The following is a 20,733-nucleotide window of genomic DNA, read 5'->3' on the forward strand; positions in this document are numbered from 1 at the left end:
ATGCAACAGGTAAAACGCCATTTGCTGATGACTGACCAAAAACTTGTACATCTGGGTCTGGAAATTGTATAAAACGCTTCTAAGATATCTATTCAGAAAATACATAACATTAGTAATTCTGGAATCAAACATTTTATCTGTTGGAAAACCAGTGTGTTGATAGGACAAGCAATACATTCTATGATATTCCCCAGGTGCCAGTAGATAATTACATTAGCACTATACGTTTTTCGATTTGCAATTCAAACTATTTGTTTTGTTTCAGTTTTGACAGCAAAACTGAAACAACTTAGGCATTTGAGTAAAGAGCTAGTTGCACTCGGCTTTTGCTCTGTCTCAGTTTCCCTGACAACAGATTTGTGCTACAGGACCATCAGTACGGTGGCGGTATTACACAATTGAATAATATCTGACAGGACTGTCTCATATACAGATGTCTATTTCAAGCACTGCTACTCTAGGAACTAAGATAGTGAGAGAGTGCTTCACCATATCGCAATGCTGAAGTCCCTTTATGAACTGTGCAAATAGTCAGTATGATTCCAGAAACACGGATCAACGCAGCCCCCTGCTGAAAGCTGCACTCTTCTCAAAAGGCTCTTAAGCAAGATCTGACCAACACAAAAGCGGAACCTCTAACCACACCCGCACTACAGGGCTCAAAACAGGACCTTATTTGCTTGCACCTGACTTTTGAGTCGCCTTTAATTTGGCGCCACTCGTGCTGCGCTTTGAGTTTTTCCATTTGTCGATTACATCTCATTTGCAAATTGTCAATTGTGTCTTTTTCCATAATATATCCATCAAACAAATCGTTGCGACTCCAGTACTCTTTATTTTTGGGCCATGACTGATAATCCCTACTTGTCACCAAGTAATGCCGATATAGGTTCTGTTGATTCCATCAATCGTTCAAGTTCCCCTTCTAATGTCAACTTACCTTCTTTGAAATATGCAACTTTATCAGTCGAGCAAACCATAAAAGATTACAATTCTGATCCGATTAGTGGTTTATCATCTTCTTCTCAGATCTCTTATTTGCAATCTATTTATGGAGTTAATGATATATCTAATCCCTCGGGTAGTGAAGATGAAGATATTGATTCAAATATTGGTGTTAATGGAAATAATAATAATAATGTTATTAATGGTATGAATAAAAGTAACAGAAAAAAGAAAAAAAAAATTGTAATCCCTCCCATATTATTAAAGTTTTTAAATCAGTTTGTTGAAGATAAACTCATTTTATTATTGATATGTTCCTCTCTAATATCTCTTGCAATGGGCAACTACCACGACTCGATATCTATTTTTCTAGCTATTATAATAGTAATAACTGTTGGTTTTATTCAAGAATTTAAAAGTGAAAATAGTTTAAAAGAATTGAATAAACTAATTCCAAGCTACTGCAATTTGAAAAGAAATAACGTCAATAAAAGAATCTTAGCTAATAATCTTGTTCCGGGTGATTTAGTTTTTTTCAGTCAAGGTGATAGAATTCCTGCCGATATACGAATTATAAACTCTGTTGATTTATTGATTGATGAATCAAACTTAACTGGGGAAAATAAACCCTTAAAGAAGGATTCTTCAACAATTCTGGCCAACTCTCCTTCCTCATCTATTCCAATAAACAAAAGATCGAATATAGCTTATATGGGTACTTTAGTTACACAAGGTCATGGTTCAGGTATTGTTGTTGCAATTGGTTATAAAACCGTTTTTGGTCACATTTGTAAGCTAATGGGAAATATCGAAAAACCAAGAACTCCAATGCAAAATTTAATGGATAACTTGGGTAATCAGTTAACCTATTATAGTTTTATTATAATATCAATCATTTATTTGATTGGTATTATTCAAGGCAAGAATTGGTTAGATATGTTTCAAATTTCGGTTTCATTAGCAGTGGCTGCTATTCCAGAAGGTTTACCAATAATTGTCACTGTTACTTTAGCCTTGGGTGTTTTGAGAATGGCCAATCAAAAGGCTATAGTCAAAAGACTAAATAGTGTTGAAACTTTGGGTTCTGTTAATGTTATTTGTACCGATAAAACTGGAACCTTAACTCAAAATCAAATGACAATCACTAAAATTTGGTCTCCAGACATGTTCAACGACTATATTGATATTTATCCCAAAACTAGTCATAGTCATAGTCATAGTCATAACCATGGTACGAATAACAGCTATTATAACAAATACTATAACAATCACATTGATATTCAAAAGTTAATTCAAATTGCTAATATTTGCAACAATTCCAAATACTCAAAGGAAATTGATGCGTTTGTTGGTAACCCTACTGATATTGCTTTAATTAATATTATCAACCAATTTACCTCCTCAAACAACTCTTTTAATGATTTAAGAGATTCTGTTATTAAGTTGAATGAATTATCTTTTAATTCAACCAGAAAATTCCAGGCCATTTCTTTTAAGAATTATTCTGATAGTTGCATATCTTCAAACAACCCTGATCAACCGATAACATATATTAAAGGTGCCATTGAAAAAATCTTATCCTATTCCAAGTTTTATTTAACCAAAAATGGAGAAATCAAAAAATTAACTCCTGACGCTATTTTTCAAATTAATAAAATGTCAAATAATTTGCAAAACAATGGTCTTCGAGTGATTGCATTGGCCTTTAAGGATAATTTAAACTTTAAAGCTGAATCAGATATAATTTCAAATGACTTTGTTTTTGTTGGGTTTGTTGGTATGAACGATCCGCCAAAAAAAAATGTTTCAAGTTGTATTTCTAAATTCATATCTGGTGGTGTTCATGTTATAATGATAACTGGTGATAGTGAAATCACTGCCTACAATATAGCTAAGCAAATAGGGATGCCCTTGATTAATCCAGAAACAAGTATATTGACAGGTGATAAATTAGATCATTTAAACGAGTTTGAATTATCGCGGATTATCAATCATGTTTCAATTTTTGCCAGAACAACTCCTCAGCATAAGGTAAAAATTGTAAAGGCTTTACAAAAGAGAGGTGATATTGTTGCTATGACAGGTGATGGTGTTAATGATGCTCCTGCTCTAAAATTAGCAGATATTGGTATTGCCATGGGCAAAAATGGCACAGATGTAGCTAAGGAAGCTGCAGACATGATTCTAGTTAATGATGAATTTAACACCATTTTAAAAGCGATTGAAGAAGGTAAAGCTATTTTCCAAAACATCCAAAATTTTCTTTGTTTTCAATTGTCTACATCTATTGCTGCATTGGGTTTGATTTCCATTACAACATTGTTCAATTTGCCCAATCCTTTGAATCCAATGATGATTCTTTTTATTAACATTATTATGGACGGTCCTCCCGCTCAGTCATTAGGTGTTGAAGAAGTTGATAAAGATATAATGAATCAGCCCCCTAGGAAGAAGAACGATAATGTTATTATTACGGGATATATTTTTAAGCGTATTTTGCTAAAATCATTTATAACAATTTTGGGGACCTTATTTATCTACTACAAAGAGATGTCGTTTGATTTGGAATTTAGCAAAAGAGATACAACAATGACATTTACCACGTTTATTTTGTTTGATCTTTGGAATGCATTAGGTTGCAAACATTCAAAGAAATCAATTTTCAAAATTGGGTTTTTCAAAAATAAATTTTTCAATTTATCGATTATTTCTGTATTATCTGCCAACTTATTGATTATTTATTTGCCGTTGTTACAAAATATATTTCAAACAGAATCTTTGTTGATCAACGACTTGGTTTTGATTGTTTCAATAACTTCATCAGTTTTTATTGGTGATGAAATTTACAAATATTTCAATAAGCAAAATGATTTATATTCAAAATATAACATTGTATAAATATAAATACTCCAAATAAACATAAAAATTCAATTTTCAGTTTCTGATTTTTTACCAGATAAGAGTTGGAGGCATTCAGTCGACAAATGCTAAGAGCACCAAGCCTAGGCAGTGTTCAGCGAACAATAGCCCAAAATTCACAACAGCGCACGTGTCGAGACAAACAACAGTTTCCTAAACTGGAATCTGTGTGCAGCACCAAAAGAAGAGGCTCCTCCTAAACAGGCAGGCACGCGCCGCTTTAAGAACTTCCTGTTTGGAAAGCGCGTCAATCTCAATGCGGAAGTTACCCGGGTCTGCAGATGTGGTTCAATTTGGAGTGCTGTATCATGTGACAGTCGCTGGATATAAGCAGATATAATCAGATATAATCAGATGTTTGGAGGTATTCAATTATTACCAAACATACCACTCACCCACACTCATTCGCCTTCATATAATCAGATATATTTACTAGGCATAGCAGGCCCCATATATCACACAGACTTTTCATTGCAACGACAACAACAAATACTTTCTCTGCACTCCACTCAGACTCTTTTGTTTTTAGATGCCCTTGCCCAATATTCCTGACTTGATTTCAAAATCAGCTTCATGGAACAATAACAATAACAATAACAATAACAATAACAATAACAATAAAAATTACAATACCACCAATAATCCCAATAATCCCAATAATCCTAATAATCCCAATAATCTCAATAATCTCAACATCTCTACTCATAATGTTGATTTTAAACCGGAAATGAGCTATGATTCGGATTCTTCTTCTTATTCTTCTTACAGCAGATCATCAGCCAGACCTTCAAGGACTGCACATACAAATGTAAAGTCACTATCTTCATCCAGCTCCAGAGAAATACTATCACAACTCAACAAATTTTCAAATAATAATCTTAATCTAAATTCTACTAATTCGGTTGCTACCACTAACAGCAATAATAACAACAAACTGTCCAAAAAATTTCTGTTGTCTACCAAACTTTCAAACAAAAATTTAAATATACTAAAAAAAGATCAAAGCAAAGACTTGGATTTTACTTATAATTTATCTAGAAGTCTAACGATCGAATCCAGAAAATTAAAACTAAGTAATGAACTAAAATCTAAACAAATTGAAGGACTAAATATTAAAATTACCAATCTAACTTTAGAAAGAGACAATTTATTATCTAAAAATAGTGATTTAATAAAAAATGACGAATCTTTAAATGATTCAAATTGGCAATTAAGAGTTAATTTAGACGATCAAAATTCAAAAATATCAAGTTTAAATAAACTAGTTTCAAAATTACAATCAGATTTACATGCTTCTTCTCTTTTGAATAATAATTTATCTACTAATCTCGATGATTCTAATCTAAAACTACACAATTTACAATTAAACTTTGATAAAACCACTAAAAATTTAAATCTTTCAATTCAAAATTTAAATAATCATATCCTGGATCTAAATCAAGAAAATGATGAACTAACTAAAAAATTAAGTCTTTTAACATCCTCTTTGAAAGAATCCCAGCTTAAAAACTCAAATTTGGCATCAAATTTACCAGCTTTATCTTCCCAATACTCAACTTCGAATTTATTGAAAAAAAATCAATTATCTGATTTAGAATCGGATATTGATAATTCCCTATTAGATCCAAATAACTCCCAATTTTTATCCAATTATAATTCCCCAATTAAAAATTTACCATCAAGAAACATTCAACTAGAATCTGAAACACTTAAATCAAGTTTAACTAACGCTCACAAAATTATATCAAAATTAAGAAACCAGCTAATTAAAGCCACTACTCAGGCTACAAATGCTGGGATCACTTTATTATTAAGTTCTGATTCTGATTCTGATTCTGACTCAAATTCTGATTTAGATTCTGATTTAGATTTAGATTTAGATTTACAAAATAATAATCAAAATAATGATAGAAATACTAACATTACTACCAATAATAACAAATCTTCAAATTTCGAAAGATACAACTCAATTGGTTTTCAAAATGATTCAAAGAAACTACTATTAAACAAACCAAATCTAATTAATATTAATATCAAAAACAACAACAACAATAATAATAATGGTAATGATGACGCTGATGACGCTGATGAATATGACGATTGGCTATCAACTGATGAAGAAGATAATAAAAACACAAATAACACTCAAAAATTAAAAGGCTCTTCTGATAATAAAAAATCTATAATTCAAAACAGATCTGATCCCAATATATTTTTAAATAATTCTCTAGTTTCTTTAGATCATTCTAATTACACATCCACAGCAAATAATGTCTTATCAGATTCTACAGTTTTTGCAAAAAAAAATCTTTTAGATGAATTAAATGATAATAATACTAATACTAATACTAATAGAAAAAATAATAATGAGAAAAACTTAGATAATCCTTCAAATGATAAAATTAAATCAATTGTCGATGATTACATTAACAAAAATAAACTTATGCTTATTTCAGAAGATGAATATTCCAAATTAAACAATTCTGTAACCTTTAATAACTTGAATGAAATTTTAGTAAATCCAAGTTCTTCTAGAATCAATTTTGATAATGAATTAAATCATATGTCCGACTTAGATGCTGGTAGCTCAAACGAAAACTCTGATTTTTCTTCTAATGATGGTTCAAGAAGTTTAAAATTTTCTTATAAAAAGCCCCAAAAATCTATATCGAAAAAAGATAATAACCTTCGTTTATTAAAACTTCAATCAGAAAATGATAAAAATCTTTCTCAACTTACTATCATCAAATCTCAAGTTGATGAACTTGAAAAAGAAAAATTTGAAATTCAAGAAAAATTAGATACTGTAAACAGTGAAAAAGTTGATTTGGAAAAAATTAAAAACAACCTTTCCCGCGAACTAAATGCAGCAAAATCAGAAAATGAAAAAAACAATTTGACAATAGTTGGTTTTTCCTCATCGATCAATGAGCTTTCAAATGAAAAAAGTAATCTTGAAAAAAAAATAAACAATCTCTTAGGAGAAAAAAATAATTATGAGAAGAACAAAAACGATTTAGAATCCAAAATTAAATCTCTCAACAAAACAATATCTTCCATTTTTAATGATAATTTGTTCTTAAAAAAGGAAATTACAACATTGAAAGAATCTACTGAAGAACTCAACAAACAATTAAATGTTGAAGTTTCCAAATACCAACAGTTGATTGATCAAAACAAGTTACTGGATAAAAATGAAAAGCAAATCAAAGAAAAGCATGAAAAACTAAAAGCTGAAATCGAGCATTTGAAAACAGATCAAAAGGAAACTAAAAGCAAATTAGCTGTAATATTATCGGAAAAATATTCATTGCAAAACAATAATACCGAACTTGAAAATAACATACAAATACTTGAATTAAAAGTTAAGGATAATGTTCGAAGGCTAGAGTCTCTTAATAATGAAAAACTGATTTTGGATAATTCATATCTGTCTTTGAAAGAAAAAAATAATATACAAAACAATACTATTAGAAATCTAGAGGCCCATATCACTGAAATTCAATCAAAATACAATACTTTATCTGATCTTAATGATAATTTGAAGAAATCTAAAGAAGATTCTATTTTGTTGGTACAAGATTCAACTGCTAAAGTGGAAAAATTAAATAAAGAAAAAGACATTGTTCTTGAAAAACTAAAAAATTTAAAACTCAGTAAACATGAATTGGAAACTTCTAATGAAATCCTTAAAGAAAAGAATTCTAGCTTGTCAGACCAATGTAATGCTCTCCAGATAGAAAAAAATAACACTGATTTAAAGACAGAAAAATTGATTGTCTCCAATCAATCCTTATCTAATAATATTGAAACTCTAAACCTAAAAATTTCTCAATTGTCATCAAAAATTGAAAATGTAGAAAAAGAAAAAAATGATATAGAAAGAGTTTTAGAAAACTCCATTCATGAATCTGAAAGTTTAAAATCAGTTAACAGTGAAAAGGATAAACTGATAAATATAATAAATTCCAAATTAGATGATTTGACCAAGGCAATTGCTGCGGCAACTTTAGCTAAGACATCTTTAGAAAATGCAAATAAATCGTTGAAGGAAGAGAACTTAAAACTTCATAATGACATAATTGAGCTTGAGTGCAAAAACAATAACCATATTGAAAATTATCAAAGTTTATTGTTAGAAAAAGAAAAATTAGTTAAACTTAATGAGTCCTCTATTTCAGAAATTTCTCAGTTATCTTCAGACACTAGGACATTAAATTCAACAAAGGATAAAATTACAAAAGAATATGATAACTTATTGCTTGAAAATGAAAAAATTATTTCCAAAAACTCCGATCTTTCATCAAGGATTGTTGTTCTTGAACAAAACCTTAAAGATAACATCAGGAAGTATGATTCTGTTTTTAATGAAAAATCAAATCTAGATGAAATGTTGAGTAAATTAAAGGGTCAAAATGATAAACTATTAGACACAGTTCAAGCATTTGAATCAGACCTAAGTGAAAATAAAAATAAGTTGGATGATTATATGAAAGAAAAATTGGTTTTAGAAGAAAAGCTAAAGGAATCAGATTCAAAGCTATCAGACTTAAAGAATAAATCTCAGCAAACAGATGAAGATTATAGAGGTATTCTTAAAAAACATGATACTATGGCTTTAGAATTAAAAAGGCTGGAAACTATTATTGGTGATCTACAGTTAAAATTAAAATCTATAAATGGAAGATTTGAACAACAATCAAAAGAAATTGAAGAAGTAATAAATGAAAGGTCTTCTCTTTCTGCAGTTGTTCAGGAATTACAAAAGGAAAATTCAAAGTTAAAAACAGATTTAGTTGAAATAGAAAATTCCAATAAAGAAAACCTTGATAAATGTAAAGTACTCAAAGAAGAAAAAGCTAATATGCTGAAGAGTCAGAGGGATACTTACTTTAAAATATCGGAGATTTCATTGCGGGCAGAAATTTTGGAAAAGGAAAACAAAAGTATTCAATTTAAATACAATAGCATTTCATATGAAAAAAACGATCTTGTAAAGGCCAATAGAGATCTCTCAGATAGAATAATTTCATTAGAGCTTCAAATTACAGAAAATTCAAGAAGCCTAGAGGCTGTTATGGCGGAGAGATCAGGGAAGGATGATTATAATGAGATGCTAAAAAAACAAAACGCTGAACTATTGGAAAAAGTCAAAGAATTAGAATTAAAAAACACCGATAAATCATCGGAGTATAATTTGATATTGATTGATAAAAATAAATTAGCTGGATCTTGTGAAGATTTGAAATCACAGATTGCCAAGCTCTCAATTAAAATTGGAACCTTGAAATCAGAAAATGATACTTTAGAAGCCAAGCTTGAAGCGTTGAATGTTGAAAAAAGCGATTTTGATAAACTGAACAATATTCTTTTAAAAAAAAATAAGGATCTTGAGCATCAGGTATCATTTAACGCCTCAGAGATTGAATCTATATCAGCAGATAGAGATTCCATAGGTGAAAAGCATTTATTACTAAAAAAACTGAACAAAGACCTTCTTTCTAAGATAGCTACGCTTAATGCTAACTATTCTTCTCTTACTTCCAAAATTTTTGCTTTAGAAAAAACTGAGATTGAAACAACTACTCAATTGAAGGATTTGAAGAAGAAAACTGAAGATTTAGAAAACGAAAAAGCCGACATTCAAACTAACCTCTCGACAGTTAATATGGAGAAGCAAGAACTTGAAAATTCCAACAGAGAGTTTCTGGGACAAACTAATGCTTTGCAACTTGAAATTGCAGATAAAGTTCGAAGATTAGAATCTATCACTTCGGAAAAATTATCTCTAGAAAAGTCTAGCGCCTCTTTGAAAGATCAAAATCTACAATTTTGTGAAACTATAAAAAGATTAGAAGTCGAAAATTCTACATTAACAGAATCAAAAAACGAAATCCTTTCAAAGGTTTCAGTTTTTTCTTCTACCATTGATCAGTATAAAGAAGAAACTAGTAGCCTTCAGGCACAATATGATAAATTATTTTGTGAAAAAGAGAAATTACAGGAATCCAAAGAAGAGATCTTAGCTTCCAAACTATTACTTAAAAAAGATTACAGTGAAAATAAAGATAAATTAAAAGGTCTCCTTCTTGAAAAGTCATCCTTGGAAGATTCTGTAGTTTTATTAAATAATGAAAAAGAAAAATATATCATCAAAATTCAAAACTTAGAAAAAACAGTAGGCGAGGTGAACTTTAAATTGGATAATTTGACTAAAGAATCTCTGGCTTCAAATGCAGAGCGCGATCTTCTAAGTCTGAAAAGTGCCGAGTTTTCTGCTTTGTCTTCTAAATTTCAGATTGAAATAAGTTCTCTTCAACAGAAGTTATCTGAAAGTATAAAAGAAAAGGAGAACTTGGAAAATAACCGCTTAAATTCTCTAGAAAAAATTAATTGTCTTGAGTTAGAAATTTCAGATATAAAAACTAAATTAGAGTCTTCTATTTCAAATAATAAGTTATTGGAAAACAAAAATAAGTTGCTTGAAAATGAAAACATTGAACTTTTAGATGAAATTGAGAAAATTAAAAATAAAAGCAAAGTAATTACATCGAAATATAATATTTTATTAGTTGAACAAGAAACTTCAAATCAGGCCAGAGAAGCGAATCTAAATGACATTAATAAGTTACAGGTAGAAAAAACTGAAATTGAAAAAGTTAATAAAAAGTTAGAAGAAAATTATGAACACTTAATCCAAAAAAATAAAGATTTTGAAAAAAAATATTCCAGGGTTTCATCAAAATGTTTACTTTTAGAGCAAGATAGTAAGGATTTGTTAAGAAGACTAGATTCTATCACTGAAGAGAAAGAGGCAACTGAAAAAATGCTTCTTGGATTCAAACAGGAAAACTCGGATTTACTAGATACAGTTAATAATCTTGAGGTCGAGAACAATAAAAATTTAAACAACTTTAATGTCTTAATGGCACAAAAGAATATTTTGGATAGGGACTTATCAAATTCAAATGTTAAATTCGAGGAATACGAATTGAAAGTTCGTGATTTTGAACTTGAAAAAGAAGAAACTCGAGATAGATTTGATAGACTAGTTGAGGAAAAGAAGGTTTTGGAAGCTGAGTGTGCCAGAATAAACGAAAAACTTGAGAGTGTTCTGCAGGTGAAAAAAGCTGTTGAACAAGAAAAATCTAGTTTTGTACAAGAAATTGATAAATTAAAAACAGTTAATTTCGAATTATCAAAGGAAATAGAATTGATAGAACTGAAAAATAAGGAAGCTTTTGATAAACACTTCATCGAAATATCCAACCTTATTGAAGCAAAAGATGTTCTTTTGAAAAACAATGAAGAAAACAATACCGAGAAAAATAGGTTGTTAGATGAGTTAAACAAATTGGAAAATAATAAGAAACAATTAGAAATCACTCAAAATGAACTAAAAAATACTTGTGAGAAGTTACAAAATAAGGAAAATGAGTTAGAAATTAAAAATAAAGAATTACAGAATAATCAGAATCAACTAGAAATCGAAAAAGTTGAGCTCGTTAAAAAAATTAATTTGATCATAATTCAAAAAGAAAGCTTATTAGAAGAAAAAGAAACTTTATTAAAAGAGAAAGATGAACTAATTAATGAAAACTCTCAGTTAAAATCTGAACTTGATATTGCTAACCAAAGGGCTAAGACTTCTGTTGTGCCAATTTCTTTGAAACCTGAAGAAAATAAATTCACTGGTGTTGAACAAAGAGATTTAAGTAGTATCGAAAGCAATGATTCTATCAACAAAGACAATGATATTCTAGCATTAAACCAGAGACTTAAAGAACAGGTTAAGAATTATGAATCTCAAGTAACTGATTACGAAAAAATCAAAAATGAATCTCTGAAATTGAAAGAAGAATTATCTGGTAAAACTAAAGAAAACATTGAACTTTTGAGGATTAAGACTAGACTTCTTTCAATTAATTTAAATCTTGAAGAAGATCTCAAAAAATACAAGGCTGGGACAAAGAAAATGATAGAATTAAGAGAACAAAGTAATTCTTTGACAAAGAATATTGAAAGTTTAAATCAAGAGATAGTTAATAAATCTAAGGAAAATTCTAGACTTGAGAATGAAAAAAATAATTACAAGGTTCAAATTTCTAGCCTAGAAAAAGAAATTGACGAACAAAAAATGGAAATTGAAAATAATAAAGAAACAAATGAAAATCAAGTTGAGCTTAATAAAATATCAAAAGATAAAGTTCAAGTTATTGCTGCTCGATTTAACCTACTATGCATTCCATCCAAAGCATTTATTGCGACGACAATTTCCAGGCACCCTGATCCAAATAATGTTGTAATAGTACCAACAACTTATTATAATAAACTTTCAAAATATGAATCCTTGAATATCGAAAAGGTTTCTGTTGATGAGTTTAAAAGACAAGCCAAATCCCGTGGATTTAAACTAGTTCCTATTGTTGAAGATTCAAAGGATATACCAATTACAAATATTAAGGATATAAATAAGCAAAATCTACCCACTATCCATTTATCATCATCTACCAAATCATCTTCATTTGCCCCTATTAGATCATCAGTATCGATTCAAAGTCCCAGAACACCAACAGAAAAAACAGCTCCAAAATTCTCGTCCAAAATATCACCACCTTCAGATATACAACATGAGTCACATATTGGGCCAATGGAAGCTCAATCAATTATATCATCCATGGAAGATGGTTTTGAGTTTGTGTTTACCAAGCCTGATGTTCCATCTACCACAATAACACACACCAATTCAGATTCCAAAAATGCAGGTAATGTTGGAAACAACAAGAATAATAGCAAAATTGTCATAGAGGGTTCTATTGATCAATCCATTTCTACACTTCAAGGAGACTTGTCAATCAACAGCAGCATATCTTTAACTGAGCCTAATATTATAGGGGCAATAACACAGACTGTTATTGGAGAGTTTCTATATAAATACTACAGAAAATTGGGTCCATTATCAGTCATTTCTGAGAATCGACATGAAAGATACTTCTGGATTCATCCTTATACACTAACACTATACTGGTCTGAAGATAATCCTGTTTATGGAGATCCATCAAATAATAAAACAAGAGCTGCTGCTATAATCGGGGTTGAAAGTATTGAAGATAATAATCCACTACCCCCAGGATTATATCATAAAAGTATAATTGTTTATTCTTCAAATAAGCAAATCAGAATTACATGTCCGTCGAGATTGCGTCATAATATATGGTTTAATTCATTGAGATACTTGATTCATAGAAGCAAAGAGGGGATTGAGTTTGATGATCTAAAAAAGTTTGACGAGCAAAAAAAATTAATTGAAAATAATACTGGAGAGAATTCGAGACATCGTAAACCATCTATTACAAGGAATTACTCCAAAAGTCGTTTATTATCTGCAAGCAATATTAATTTTAATGATAATGAGAATAACAGTTACCATGGTAGTTATCATGGTAACAACAATACCAATACCGTTACTAATAATAATGAAAATAACAATCAAAATGAAAATGAGGATTTATCATCAAAACGTAACAGAAGAATTGTTTCATCATATCATAGCACATCAAACAAGGTGAGGAATAAAATGTCTCAGAGTTCTAGTTTTAACAGATTAAGTTCTCTTCGATGAAGAAAATAAGAATATGTATTTATTGTTTTTTATATTTTTTATATTTTTTATATTTTTTATATTTTTTATATTTTTTATATTTTTTATATTTTGTTTTTTTTGTTTTTTTATGATTTTTGTTTTTTATGTTTTTTATGTTTTATCTTGTTTTTTTTTGGAAATTTTTTTTGTACACTTGATTTGTTTTGTTTGATATATTTAATTTGTTTTGTTCGATATAATTAATTTGTTATGTTTTATATAATTAATTTGTTTAGTTTTGTATATTTTTTCAATATTATATTCACATTTACCAAGTAAACAATAACAATTTACAGAGAAATAAGAATTAAAAGGACGCAAAAAATTTATTGTAATAAAACTAAACATCAATATAATGGGTCCTATATGAAAAAAAAAAAATAGTTTAGTTGTGAGTAAATTATTCATAAGAAAAAAGTTTATTTTTTTATTTTTTTATTTTATTTTATAGTTTTTTATTGAAAGTTTTAATAACAATTTAAATGGGGGTAAGAAAAAGAATAAAAATAATAAAAGGAAGAAAAGGAATAAAAATAGATATAAAGATAAAGAATAAAATATTAAGAATGAGATTGGTCAAAAGATAAAGGATAGAAAATAGCAGACAAAAAAAAGAAAAGATTAATTATCATTAATTGTGAGCTTTGATGAATTGTTAATAAAACTATCAGAAGTGTCAATATCATTTAAAATGTTGCTTGTATCTGGAATGTTACTATTGGTTGAAATTTTATTATTATCATCATAATTGTCATGATCAATTTCAAGATTGATATTTTCGTTAATTTCTAAAGTGTCGTTATTGTTGTTTTCATTATTGATGTTTCTTCTTGCTTTTTCTTTTTCAATTTGAGTGTATAATAGGGATAAGGCTTTATCAATATTATATTGATTTCCTATTAATTTGAATAATCTTTGATTTGATTTTGAATCCTTTTCTGCAATATTTATGACACAGTTTGATTTATTTCTAATTTCTTTTATTTTAATACCCTTTTTACCTATTAAACAGCCAACTATATCGGAGGGAAATTCAATAGTTTGGGTTATAGTTGAGTCAGAAGATGAAGAAGAATTTGAAGCAGACTGGTTTGAAACTGAGGAATCGTATATATCTGAGTTGTTGATATTGCTGTTATTATTAATGTTATTATGAGTATGATTATTGTTATTGTTGTTGTTATTATTATTATAATGACCATTATAGTTATGACTATTATGGTTGTTATGATTATTGTGAGCATAATTGTTATTATGAGGTCTTGAGTGTGGAATATAATATAGAGTACCAGTTGCATTATGCCAATCAGCAATTAAGTGTTTTGAGATTAATTGACAAGCAAGATTAATATTTTGAGGAGTACCTTGGATTTCAACGACTCTTTCAGTAGAATTTGGTAGAAAATCCTTTGAGGCAATTGTTAAGATTGAAAATTTTTTTTGCAATTCTTTAATTCGAAGACCTTGTTTACCGATTAATGAGCCCATTTGAGAATGAGGAATCATTAATCGAAGAGTTATTGAGCCCTTTGGATTTGGTTGGGGACAAAGAGGCTTAATTGGAAAATAATTGTTATTACTACCTGAAGAAAAAGATTTAGCAGTTGAATTTATGGAATTGTCTTGAGAGTCTAATAAAGCTTGGGCAAACAATTGCAAGGAATCACAAACATTATTGACTTGACCAGATATGGTCAAAATCCGATCAATTGAGCCAGGAACCAACTTGGAGATACCAGCTTTGACATTTGTTTTTGTTCTAATGTTTTCGACACATTCGCCTCTGGTGCCAATTATGATTCCAGCTTCTTTGAAGGTGATGAGAATTCTGAAGGAGATCATAGAAGCCAAAACGGCGGCATCGATTTGCATGTCTGAATCCATTGGGAGAAGGCGACAAGAAGGAGAAAGGGAAACAGGAAAGGAGCAAGGCAAGCAGGAAGAGGAAGCAGCAAGAAGGAATAGCACAGGAAACACAGGAAGAAGAAGCACAGGAAGCAGAAGCAGAGAAAGCGCTGCAAACAAGAAGAGGTGTTGCTGGCAGAGAAAAGTGGAAAATGCTGGACACGTGCCTGCCGGGTTGGGCGAGCGATATAATGCGTTTAGCGCCGGGCTTTTCTGCTTCTTCTGCTTCTTCTGCTTCTTCTGCTGCTTCTGCTTCTTCTGCTTCTTCTGCTGCTTCTGCTTCTCAACCATGGGTAACGTTCCTAGCTTTGCCTCTGAGTGTGTTCTGAAGAAGGACGCCTATGATGCCTGCTTCAACCAGTGGTACGACAGTATGTATGGTCTGCTCTCTCTGCTGTTCTTTGTTCACCACTAACACTCCTCAGAATTCTTGAAAGGTGAAAGCGTATGTTGATTGTGGGTTCTTTGTCCTTGGTTCTGTTTTGCTTCTTGATTTGCTTCTTCTGTCTGTTTCAACTACTAACGTCTATCTTGCCCCAGATTGAAAACGAGTGCCAAACCCTTTGGTACGCCTACAAACTCTGTGTCGATGCTCAGTTGGTCAAGAAGAACATAATTCCTGCCCCAGCCTCCAGCGAGGCTTTTGGCGCTACAGATTCTGCAACAGCATCTTCCTCTGCTGCTTCTGATGATTCTGCTTCTTCTGCTGATGGCAAGTAGGGTAATCCTTTGTTTCATATCTAGCTTGATTCACCTTGCTTGCTTGTCTTTCTGTATATATTTGATCTAGTTAAAAGCAACCTGTAGTCCATATTTTCTGTGTCCAAAATGTCTCTAATAAAAGCCTATGAATATTCCCAAAATGCTGATTACTATGGCTCTCTTCAAGACTATTTGAAATCAAGCGACTATCATAAAAAGGCGGCAAATGAATTTAAGAATATTCTATTAAATTTAAATCATCAAAATAAGTTAGATGATACCCACAAAAACAATACTGATAATGATTCTATAATTAAAATTATCACTATATTAATAAACGAACATGAAAAAAAACATTTGGAATTATTTAAACATTATCAGATTATAAATAAAAACCTGAATAAAAACGTTAAAAACGTTAAAAATCTCAAAAGCTCAAAAAGTTCAAAATATTCAAATGACTCAAATGATTCAAATAATCCAAATAATTCAAATGATCCAGATGGCCCAAAAGACTCGAAAGATTTAAATAGTAATAATAATAATAATAATAATAATAATAATAATAATAATAATAATAATAATAATAATAATAATATCGCTGATCAATCTTTAATTAATAAAAACATACTATTATTGAAAAATTTCAATAAAAATATTCACTCGTTAATAAATAAAAATTCAATCAATATTCAATCCGTTAAAAATATCCAAAATAATAACTCGATTAACAATTCTGATGACAATGAATTCGATTCTCCAATTTTCAATTCAAACCTATTAAATAATAAATCAAAAGAAGAATTAATATTTGAAAATAAATCATTGAAACTAAGTCTAAATTATTTAAATAATCAATTTCAAAAACTAAATTTAAATGATTTAAAAAACTTGGATAATGATGATTTAATTATATTAAATCAAAAAAATTTGTCGGGCCAATTTAACATTTTAATTAATAATCTATTGTCAGATTTAAATAACAATCAATCTGTTGTAAATTTAGATAATAAAAGTAACAGTAATGAGATTAATCATAATGAAAAGGATAATAATGATAATAATGATAATAATGAAAATAATGAAAATAATGAAAATAATAATGATCCAAATATCAACAAACTAATCTCAAAAATCAACTCATTAAACTACCAAATTAAAATTTTAAAAAATGAAAATTTAGCACTCACTGTAAATTTGAAAAACTGTAAAAACGAATTGAATCTTATCAAGTTCAACAATTCTAATCTATTAACTGAAAATTTAAAACTAAATAAAAGATGGAACAATTTGATTAAATCTGCAAAAAAAAAACGAATCAGCAATGAATAAATATCAATCCTCTAGTACACCCTAAAGATACGCACATATTCAAACCAGAGCCCTAATCGGGGTCCCGAAAACATGCGTGTATCTGCGGGGGTGTGCATTATTTGCTTTCAAAGTGGTCGCCGAACACCCTGCTTGTAGTTGTTGACGAAAAGCGCGCGTGTTCGATTCCAGTCCAGAAACTGTTTTAATTTTTGATGCTCATATTTTCAGATTTTGACTGATATTTGCAAGAGTGTTTAATAATTTATTGGTTTGTTAGGCAATATAACTTATATTCTTCGACTTCCTAAATAACAACCATACTTGCAATCAGTTATGTCCGAGATTCGTCAGTATGTTATGTTTTTGCTTTGTTTCTTCTTGTCTGGTTTTTACTATATACTAACATTTAATTAGGTTCTTGTCTTCTATACCTCCAATAACAAGAGTGTTTTTACTTGGTCCTTTATTATTCAAAGGTTTATCTTCATTAAATATCATATATGAAAGAAATTTTTTATGTTACTGGTATTATGTGTTTAATAACTATCAAATTTGGCGCCCTTTTACTGCTTTCTTCATTGCATCTGGCTTGCCCTTTGAACAATTATTGACCATATATATGGTTTATAGCTATGGTAGAAGTCTTGAGGAAAATAAATTTCAATTGGTGACTTTAGACTATTTATATTATCTCATTTTAACAACTCCGATATTATTGTTTTCAACTATATTGACTGATGAGGTTGCCTTACTCAGTGCTCTATTGGGGACTTTTATCTATACATGGTCAAGATATAACAAAAATGCAAGAGTTAGTTATTTATTTATTCCAATAAAGGGTGAATTGTTACCATTGGCTTCACTAAGTTTTTCTCTTTTATTGAATGGGTTTCCTGGATTTTGGGCAACGTTATGGGGTCAAATTGGTGGCTATGTTTATAATTGTTTGGAAAATAAAAATCTTGGTCCAGTTTATTATTATTTATATAATAAATTCAATCAAACAAATTCATATCACAATACTAGTAATAATAAAAATCCAAATATAAACCCAAATCCAAATTCAAATCCAAATACAAATAGTATAAATAATATTGATAATAACAATACTAATAATACCAATACTAATAGCAATAGCAATAGCAATAATAATAATAATAATAATAATAATAATAATAATAGTAATAGTAATAATAATAGTAATAATGGCGATTTCAGATTAAATAATGTTCATACAGTCAACAATACTTTAAATCTTAATACTAATACCTATCAAGATAATGGCAGAATTACAGCGCCAAACTGGCTAATAAAACTATCCAATTATATATTCATTAACAATAATCGCTTTAATAACAATATTACCAATAATAGCAGGAATGGTTATAGGCTAGGTGATTTGTCCAATACTTCTTCCTCTTTTTCTAATTCGGGTTCTAATTTTAATTCAAATTCAAAGTCGAATTCTAGATTTATTGCCACCTCATCTTCCATTAAGTACAAGCCAAAATCCAATTCAAATCATTTATTCAAAGGCAAAGGCCATAGATTAGGAGATTAGATATTCTCAAATAACATATATAAGAAAGCATAGGTAAATATAAGAAAGCATAGGTAAATATAAGTAAATGAATAGGGAAATAGTTCTTGCTTTATAAAAGTAAATTACATAGGATCATCATAATTAGCGAATTGTTAATGTTAATATTGATTTTGTTACCAATTCCCTCGCTGCTATCAGTACTGTCACGATCTGTATTGCTTTCAGTGTTTCTGCTTGTGCTACCACTGGTGCTAGCAGTACTAACTCCACTTGCAGTCCCAGTTCTTGTCTCGTAATCATCTACAGCATCACAATATATACTTTTAAAAGCTTCGACTTGGCCGATTGAATTATTTGTCTCGCATCTGTAACACCCATAAACATTGATCCAAAACTCGTCGTTGCTCAAATCACATAAACAGTCCAACAACCCGTAGCCAATATCCACAAGCGTGCTATTATCGGTGCTGTTGTTGTTGGCCACCAAATCCAGTAACTCGCTTGAATTTGAACATTCGCTGGTTATTGTAGTATTGGCCTGGCTGCACACATCCTGATGCTCAACACACGTATCGTATCGAGAGCTGTTGAATTCCAACTGGTCCCTTTTAACAAGAAAGCCAGAAGATGAGCTCGAGAGGATGAGAAAGAAGAAAGAGGCAAAAAAACACCTCATTGCGAAAGCTGATGGTCTCAAAACAACAAAAGCGTTGGTCAGGGCCCAACCCATGTTATATATCCACTGGAGTGAGATCGAGCAGCAAACAAAACAGACTCCAGCACCAGAAGGACCACAAAACGATGCACCAACAACTTTCAGTTCTCCCTTCGCATAGCCATTATCGACTAAGCTCCCTAAGCCAAGCTCCAATCACAGCGAAAGACCCACTACTCACTGTTCACAATTATTAATGATTAATAATGGCAAGCAATCCAGCACCACGATGCTCTCCATATATAAACTGTTGGTGCACCTTCTTTGTGTTGTTCTTCGTCCACCACTCGACACTCACTTGTTTTGCAGATGATCCAGCTCTTGTTTGTCTTTCTCTTGAGCTTTCGCTCCATTGCTGCTGTGTCGCCATTGGTCTACCTTGATTCTGCCTTGAATCTATTGAACCCCTCTTATTTCACAAACTATCTCAGCTTGGATGATTTCTCAAAAGAGATGATTGATGCTCACAACCAGAAGCGACGGTTGCACCAGGACGTGCCAGACCTAGTATGGAACCAGACAGTGTATGAATTTGCTCAGAGCTACGCTGATAACTACACCTGTCCTGACAATTTGGAGTTGGTTCACTCCACCTCCTCTGGCTATGGCGAGAACTTGGCTGCTGGCTTCAGAAACTCATCGTTGGTTGTTGATGCCTGGTATAACGAGATCGATGATTTCCAATACGATAGAATAGATCAGTATGACGATGGAACGCTATTGCAAAACTCAGACCCAGACAGACCCATTGGCCATTTCACCCAGTTGATATGGAAAGATTCAACTCAGTTGGGTTGTGCCTACAAGCAATGTCCAAATTATATCTACTATACTTGCAACTATTATCCAAGAGGTAATTTAAGATTAATCGGTGGTTCAAGTTATACCGAGAATGTCCCACCCCTAATTTAAATATAGTATTGTATAAAATTATATACAGTTATGTATAAATTGTAATGATTGTTCCCGGTTTGTTTGTTTGTTTATTGTTTGTTTGTTTTTTGGTTGTTGTTTTTTTGATGTACTTTTTTATTTTTTTTACCTTTT

At 30.4% G+C, this 20,733-nt stretch overlaps 7 protein-coding genes across 7 annotated transcripts; 5 read left to right on the top strand and 2 right to left on the bottom strand.

Annotated features, from left to right (window-relative positions):
- The first annotated feature begins 727 nt into the window (after positions 1-727).
- PMR1 (Ca(2+)/Mn(2+)-transporting P-type ATPase PMR1) lies at positions 728-3,896 on the top strand. Its single transcript, XM_020193704.1, has one exon. The coding sequence runs from the start codon at positions 847-849 to the stop codon at positions 3,841-3,843; it is 2,997 nt and encodes a 998-aa protein (XP_020045995.1). The 5' UTR covers positions 728-846; the 3' UTR covers positions 3,844-3,896.
- A 10,232-nt stretch (positions 3,897-14,128) lies between these two features.
- On the bottom strand, positions 14,129-15,379 carry HEK2 (Hek2p; the record flags this gene model as incomplete). The annotated part of the gene is made up of 2 exons (XM_020190753.1): positions 14,129-14,604; positions 14,707-15,379. 2 exons carry the CDS (start codon positions 15,377-15,379, stop codon positions 14,129-14,131), a joined length of 1,149 nt encoding a protein of 382 aa, XP_020045996.1.
- Positions 15,380-15,701: 322 nt separating this feature from the next.
- ASCRUDRAFT_20885 (TRIAP1/MDM35 family protein) lies at positions 15,702-16,036 on the top strand (the record flags this gene model as incomplete). The annotated part of the gene is made up of 3 exons (XM_020189658.1): positions 15,702-15,783; positions 15,838-15,857; positions 15,953-16,036. Coding segments are annotated over 3 exons (186 nt in total), but the record flags the coding sequence as incomplete, so codon positions are not given.
- On the top strand, positions 15,972-17,746 carry ASCRUDRAFT_110755 (uncharacterized protein). Its single transcript, XM_020188746.1, has one exon. The coding sequence runs from the start codon at positions 16,241-16,243 to the stop codon at positions 17,444-17,446; it is 1,206 nt and encodes a 401-aa protein (XP_020045998.1). The 5' UTR covers positions 15,972-16,240; the 3' UTR covers positions 17,447-17,746.
- On the top strand, positions 17,605-19,035 carry DFM1 (Dfm1p). Its single transcript, XM_020188745.1, has 2 exons — positions 17,605-17,778; positions 17,843-19,035. Exons 1-2 carry the CDS (start codon positions 17,762-17,764, stop codon positions 18,987-18,989), a joined length of 1,164 nt encoding a protein of 387 aa, XP_020045999.1. The 5' UTR covers positions 17,605-17,761; the 3' UTR covers positions 18,990-19,035.
- On the bottom strand, positions 18,829-19,848 carry ASCRUDRAFT_110809 (uncharacterized protein). The gene has a single exon (XM_020188747.1). It carries the CDS (start codon positions 19,699-19,701, stop codon positions 19,081-19,083), a length of 621 nt encoding a protein of 206 aa, XP_020046000.1. The 5' UTR covers positions 19,702-19,848; the 3' UTR covers positions 18,829-19,080.
- A 279-nt stretch (positions 19,849-20,127) lies between these two features.
- Positions 20,128-20,547, top strand: ASCRUDRAFT_24304 (PR-1-like protein; the record flags this gene model as incomplete). The annotated part of the gene is made up of 1 exon (XM_020189844.1): positions 20,128-20,547. A coding segment is annotated over one exon (420 nt), but the record flags the coding sequence as incomplete, so codon positions are not given.
- Between the last annotated feature and the right edge of the window lie 186 nt (positions 20,548-20,733).

Source organism: Ascoidea rubescens (genome assembly GCF_001661345.1).
Source record: "Ascoidea rubescens DSM 1968 unplaced genomic scaffold ASCRUscaffold_11, whole genome shotgun sequence".
In the NCBI taxonomy this organism is placed as follows: Eukaryota; Fungi; Ascomycota; class Saccharomycetes; order Ascoideales; family Ascoideaceae; genus Ascoidea; species Ascoidea rubescens.

Bases quoted from the DNA above. Each gene is read 5' to 3' on its own strand.
- ASCRUDRAFT_110809 (XM_020188747.1), bottom strand. From the start codon at position 19,701: ATGGGTTGGGCCCTGACCAACGCTTTTGTTGTTTTGAGACCATCAGCT.
- PMR1 (XM_020193704.1), top strand. From the start codon at position 847: ATGACTGATAATCCCTACTTGTCACCAAGTAATGCCGATATAGGTTCT.
- ASCRUDRAFT_110755 (XM_020188746.1), top strand. From the start codon at position 16,241: ATGTCTCTAATAAAAGCCTATGAATATTCCCAAAATGCTGATTACTAT.